Source organism: Anarrhichthys ocellatus, unplaced genomic scaffold (assembly GCF_004355925.1).
Source record: "Anarrhichthys ocellatus isolate YVR2014 unplaced genomic scaffold, GSC_Weel_1.0 scaffold11, whole genome shotgun sequence".
In the NCBI taxonomy this organism is placed as follows: Eukaryota; Metazoa; Chordata; class Actinopteri; order Perciformes; family Anarhichadidae; genus Anarrhichthys; species Anarrhichthys ocellatus.
In genome coordinates this window covers 2,920,032-2,926,447 of record NW_022280041.1, presented here as the reverse complement: position 1 = coordinate 2,926,447, position 6,416 = coordinate 2,920,032, and the positions used below count along the sequence as shown (strand labels likewise).

General features: G+C 44.0%; 1 protein-coding gene across 1 annotated transcript; it reads left to right on the top strand.

The window, feature by feature from the left end:
* Positions 1–6: 6 nt before the first annotated feature.
* On the top strand, positions 7–5,819 carry hnrnpc (heterogeneous nuclear ribonucleoprotein C). Its single transcript, XM_031850648.1, is given in 10 exon segments — positions 7–464; positions 1,882–1,984; positions 2,567–2,814; positions 3,648–3,720; positions 3,856–3,903; positions 4,113–4,161; positions 4,163–4,277; positions 4,381–4,494; positions 4,607–4,743; positions 4,835–5,819. Coding segments are annotated over 10 exon segments (1,062 nt in total). The 5' UTR covers positions 7–376; the 3' UTR covers positions 4,922–5,819.
* Positions 5,820–6,416: the final 597 nt, after the last annotated feature.

Below are 6,416 nucleotides of genomic sequence, written 5' to 3'. Positions count from 1 at the left end.
TTTTTTTTTTTTTTTTTTTTTTTTAAATCCACTTTTATTTCCACCCCTCTGTGACTCCGCCCATTTCCCCCTTTTGGATTCCCTAGAGCAAAATAGCATGTAGTGTTTTTTTTTTGTGCTGTGAAATAGAAGATCAGCTGCTCCATGTTGACACTAGCGGCCCTTACATGAGCTTCTCCCACATGTTCCCAGTTGATGATAACCCAATGCATAATGTTGATTATGAGAGACCCGTAGCTAATGCTGAATAACACTCCATCGACTCCGTCCACCCAGGCCTTAAGGATTAAGTACTGGCGCTGACAACGGCTAAAATAACTGCTGCCTTTGCTTTGTAATTGTGTTTTTGTTTTGTCTTTTGAGTGCATGTCATTTGATGGAGTCAAATCTGGTCTATTACCCCCACACAGAAAAACAGATACCTGCTCTTGATAATAACAATAATGTCACCATTATCACCGAAAGTAAGTTTGAACCCATTCAAATAAGCATGCCTACTGAATACCATGAAGTACTAACCTCTCCTGTAATGATTGTATCTGATTTAAGGATCTTTTTCTTAAATACTCAGTTTTAGAGGTTGCATTTCTCACGATCATCAGGGACACTGAGCATTCAAACACCTTCCCAAAAGTTAAGATCACGTTCCTACTCGTCATTTCCTTTATTCTAAATCTATAAAGCACATGCACACCGCTCCATGCACGTGTTTACAAGCCGCTACCTGTTGTCTTGTCTCGGCGCTGCAGTCGCAGCGTCTCTCACAGTCAAAGCACCAACATTCACATAAATGACAGTAAAGATTTCCAGTGGAAGTCTCCGCTCACACAATGAAGCCCAGATGAGGCTGAGTTATTGCCGTCATAAATTTAAATATCGTGCTATGAATGGACTCTTAAACATGAGGAGCCACTGTACACATTTGAAGGCAGTAGTTAAGATATTTAATGTTGGAATGAAAGGAGTTTACAATGAAATGCTATCCAACATGATGGCGCTGCAATAAACACCACCTCTGTGAAGCTTATACTCCGTTTATTGAGGTTATCAAGCTGTGGCCTTGTTTCAAACATAAACATAAAATTCTCCCAATAAATGTCTCCTTCCCTCAACAAAATGGAGAGGGGGGGGGGGGGGGGGGGGCACAAAATACACACCTTGCAGTGAGGAAATGTTTAAATTCTGAGGATGTTCGATGGCCATCTTTCATGTCGTCGTAGCTTTATTGAACAAAGTCAATTCATCAAAACGTCATCAGGAGGAAGGACCCGGACCTTGAATACAATGATCGATATTGATGAATAAAGGCCACGCGGGGAGATTCATGTGTCTAGTCTGTCCTCCAGTAGAACCTCACTAGAACTCAGTAAAATAAAGTCAAGGGGTCATTAAACTTTGGCTCTGGAGGAAACAGTCTCCTCTGTGCTGTTTACGCTGATATATATAAATAAACATCATACAAGCCTGTCCATGTAAACACGCTGACGAAGGCTGCAGCTCTGTGGTATTTGACATTATTAAATATTGGTCTGGTAGTGTTAATTTAAAGCTATAAATATAGATTTTTTTTTAAGTGGCACAAATCTCACATCATCAGTGTTTAATCAGGATTAAAATCGATCTTTTTTTTAAAGCGCTACACAAATAAAATGCATTATTATGAGCTTCAGAGAGGTGGTGTTTTTACTGCAGGGAGACAGTCTGTAGAACAAGGAAGTTGCCCGTTTCAGAAATACATCCTGTTTTGTCCTAACAACCATTTATCCCACAGGTTTTTTCTTTTAAAATAATCTACCAGCCCTCTTCTCTTTTTAAGCACTTCTTGGGTTTGCCAAAAACAAGAAAACCTTTTTTTTTTTTTTTTTTTTTTTTTTTTTTTAGTAGATGTCTCCCAGTCTCTCATAGTTCCTCGACAACCCTCTTCTCTCCAACAGACTCAGACAGGCAGGCAGACCTCCATCGACCCGAGTACAGACACGATGGAGTGAGTGCTGGCTGCTTCTTGACCCTCTGTGAACGTGCAAACACACGTCCATAGTGTGCGTGAGATGTATACAAGTAACCCACCTGTACTGTACTGAGCTAGGAAGTAGCACCTTGAAATGTCCTGTTTACCAAAGACTGCAATGCTTTTTCTTTTGTTAATATAAAGACTGGTACATGTGGGTTCCATGTCTTACTACCAGTAAAAGAGCATATAATGTGTCACGAGTGCTGAAATGATCGGTCAATTAATTGGTGACTCGATATAGACAGGAAATTAAGCTCTGCAAAGTTTGTGATGGATGTTTTTTAGACTAATACATCTAATATATATAATATATATTTAACAGCTGCAGTCTTTCACCCACTTAAAGCCAGTTTTTGTCTTTATTGGACACGTGCTCAAAGCTTAAGCAGTGCGTTAAAAGCGCCGTTATTAAAGAGCTTCAACACTCACGTTGACCGCGGTGCAGAGATAATCTACAAGTTCTAGTGCAAGAAAATCCGAAAACCAAATCTCACATCTGCTACCTTTCCTTTTTTCTCTCCCCCCCTCCCCCTCCCCCCCTGTCTTGACGGTCAGCCCGATGGCCAGCAGTAACGTGACCAACAAGACTGACCCACGCTCCCTCAACTCCCGCGTCTTCATCGGCAACCTCAACACCCTGCTGGTGACGAAGGGCGACGTGGAGGCCATCTTCGCCAAGTACGGCAAGATCGTGGGCTGCTCCGTCCACAAGGGCTACGCCTTCGTGCAGTACGCCAACGAGAGGAACGCCCGCAACGCCGTGGTCAGCGAGGACGGCCGCATGATCGTGGGACAGGTGCTAGGTGAGGTAGAGGAGGGGGGTACAAAGTCAGAAAAAGAGGACTGATATTTTCTTCCCAAACCTACCATTTATTTTCACATTTCTATAAAGAAAAACCGGAGCCCGTCCCAGCATGCACAAGAAAAAACCCCCCACGAACAGGCCATGAATCTGTGGCAGGGCGCAAACACATAAACATGTATTCACTCTCAAGAGTCGCATCCATCACACTTTACAGTCAGTTCCACCTTCAAATTCAAACCTTTATTCTTTCATGACACATACAGCTGAGCCGCTGGGCTGCCCTCTAGTCTATAAAACCAGGGATTTAGAAGCAACACTGGAAGGATGATGTTTCCTTTTTTTCACAGCAGACATTTTGACTTGTAAACAAAAAAGAAAGCACAGGTTTGGCTCCTGGTTTGGTGCATGCTGCCTCACTGTCGGTCTCTCTGGATCACTTGAAATGGAACAGAGCCATCGTTAGTGTGATTGGTAACACCTGTGCTTTTTCAAAATGTCTGCTGTAGGGAAGGCCTATGATTTTACACAAGCGATATTTAACAACATCAACACATCCCTCATATCACTAAAGACAAACTATTTTTTAAATCTAAATTGTCTGAGCTGGCCGGTCAAATAAATGTGAGTATTTATTTGCAAATACCAGCTGGTTAGGGTTAGAGCATGCGTTAGTCCTTCAAAATAAAACACCACCAGGTGAAGGGAAGGCGCGATGGAAATGTGTTAATTGAAATGTCACACCTTGGGTTCCTAGCATGGTTCTTTTCTACCAAACTGCTGGCGACTCGTAGCTCCTCCTCCTCCTTGACTCTTGTGTTTTTGCTCCCGCAGACATCAACCTGGCAGGCGAGCCGAAACCTCACCGGTCGAAGACAGTGAAGCGCTCCGCGGGAGACATGTACAGGTGTGTGTGTGTGTGTGTGTGTGTGTGTGTGTGTACAGCAAATCCAGGAACCCCTGACCGCGCAAAGTCAGAGCGTATTACTTTACGTCTAAGATAAGTGCTGTGGTTAATGTTCCGTCTCTGCTCTCTCCACAGTTCCTCTGTTGAATTGGACTATGACTTCCAGAGAGACTACTATGATAGGTAAGTTCTGTGTACTGTTTAAGGATGATTGCTCCTGTTTGCCTGTTGTTGCTGAAGTCCTTTTTGTCCAAAGTGGAGGATCTGTAGCCCCTTAATTTATAGTTTGGGTCAACTTCAGGGTTTGTTCATTAATGCCCTGTTTGAAGTTCAAGTTAAATTGCTTTTTGTAACAATAATCTCAAAAAAATCAACTTTTTTTTGTATGTCAGGATGTACTCCTACCAGTCCCGCGTGCCTCCCCCCCCCTCCCCCTCTGTCCCGCGCCATCATCCCCTCGAAGCGCCCGAGGGTCAGTGTGAGCGGAGGAGGGAGCCGACGAACCAAAACCAGCTTCTCCTCGTCCTCCAAGACGAGCCAAAGGACCTCCCGCACCAGTACGTGCCGCGCTTCTTTGTTTCCGTCCGCCATTCCCCGTGAAGCCGCTCCGCCGCGTCAGCGCCGTAATGACTTCTCTACTGCTTCTCCCCCCCCGCACAGTGAAGGCAGACGACCTGCAGACCATCAAGAGAGAGCTCACGCAGATCAAACAGAAGGTGGACTACCTGCTGGAGAGCCTGGAGCGCATGGAGAAGGACCACAGCAAGAAGTCAGGTGGGCTGATGACAATAAAGTTCATACCAGCGTGAAAGAGATGTGGATGTTTCGTCTAGTGCAGAGGTTCCTTGCTTTTATTTATCACATTTTTTCCCCCCAATTTACCCAGATATGAAGGGCTGCAAACCAGAACCAGGTGAGGTGTCCCCCCTCCACTCCTCCACCTCCAGCAAGAAATGTGACGGCCTGAAACGGGGCATGATCGACTCGGACGACGAGGGAGATCTGCTGGAGGATGACGACGAGGTGAGGAGGAGGAGGAGGGAAGGAAGGAAACCGGGGCGAGAGCGAAGAGCTCATGAGATGAATAAAGTGTTGTTTCTCGCCCCCTGTGCAGATGAAGAGCAGAGGGAGAGAGGATGACGATGAGGAGCACGAGGAAGGAGAAGACGACGGAGATAGCGCCAACGGAGACGACTCCTAAGCATCCCACAGGCACACACACACACACACAGACACACACACAGCGTACACAAACTGTGTATGATTGCGTCTCCACACCAGACCTGTACACGGTGTTTATGTGCTCATATCTGCTGAAGTGACCGGACATTTACAGTATATAACGCGTAATGAAGATATCGCTTCCTCACACACACACTTCAAGAATATGTCAAGTAGTTGTTTCTGGATTTTCCAAAGTTCCTTTAAGTTGGTGATTCGATTTGTTTCTTACTTTGTGTTCTGACATATTATATTTGACTTTTTATAGATATTACTGCTCTTGGATAAAAGCAAACTCTTGATTTGGTACATTTAGACAAAATGCAAGTTCAATGGAGGATAAATTAAACATTGTATAACATTTGTATGTTTGAACTCGGGGCTATACGCCACTCCAACATAAACAAACTGACAGAGAAAACGTTTTTTTTTCTTGACTTACCAGCAGGTAGTAGCTGACATTGAGACAAAAGCAGAATAAGAATATGCTACGGTTAGAATTTTAGGTCAGGCTTGAGACAAAATACCAGACACTAGAGTCCGGCCTTGAAGATGTATTTACATGTATTCCTGATCCAGCTGCTGTACAGCTGCCTCCTAACCAGCAGGTGGCAGTGGATCATCAACAGCTGGCCACACAACACACAGCAAGCATCTCCGTTCCCCTTCGTGGGATAACAACATGAGCATGCACAAAACCTCTGACCGCGCCAAAGTGCTCAGACCAAAATCTCCTTTGCTCTGAAAATAGTTTAGTTTGTTGCTGACTGGCTTCTGTAATGCAGTGGCTACTCCATGTTTCTGTTGATTTACATTTTTTTTGTTTTGTTGTCCTTCAACTGCACTGGTGAAAGTGAATAAACATGTTTTCCAAGTTGGAACCTGTCCGAGCTTTCAGTAAAAACATAATCCACACGGGTGGTGCATTCAGGTGCAGTGCGAGGCTGTGGGTCGTTCGCATGTGGAGCTTTTAAAAGCGGTGGATAGAAAATGGAAATTATGAGTTGAGATTAATATATATGTGCTTTAGGAGGTGTAAACAGGAAGTATCGTGGAGTCAGTTTATTAGCTGTGGACCACAACACTTGTTAGTTGCCTAGATTTGTTTACATTTTGGCAACTTAGCGCCAATTAAAGTATGCCGAATAAGCTATTAGCACTTCATGTTTTGAATGTACACATGCATTTACAGACACCCTTCATCGGGTAACTTTGTCACTGAAGAAAACAAAGTTCAGGAGTTTCAGGAGCGTCGTTTGTTTCTACGATTTCTAAACAAATTTATCGTTTTTTCCGCGATGGACATCGGAGACGAGGACGCCCCGTTTAGAGGGTAAGTCGCACTGATTATAAAAATGTGTGTATCATGTCTGTGTGTTCAGATTTGACTGGTAATAAAAGGAGTGTGACTTTTGACGCAAATAGCGGCAAACGGCGCTCAAGGGTATAATTAGCTTAATCTTAATTGCCTTTCA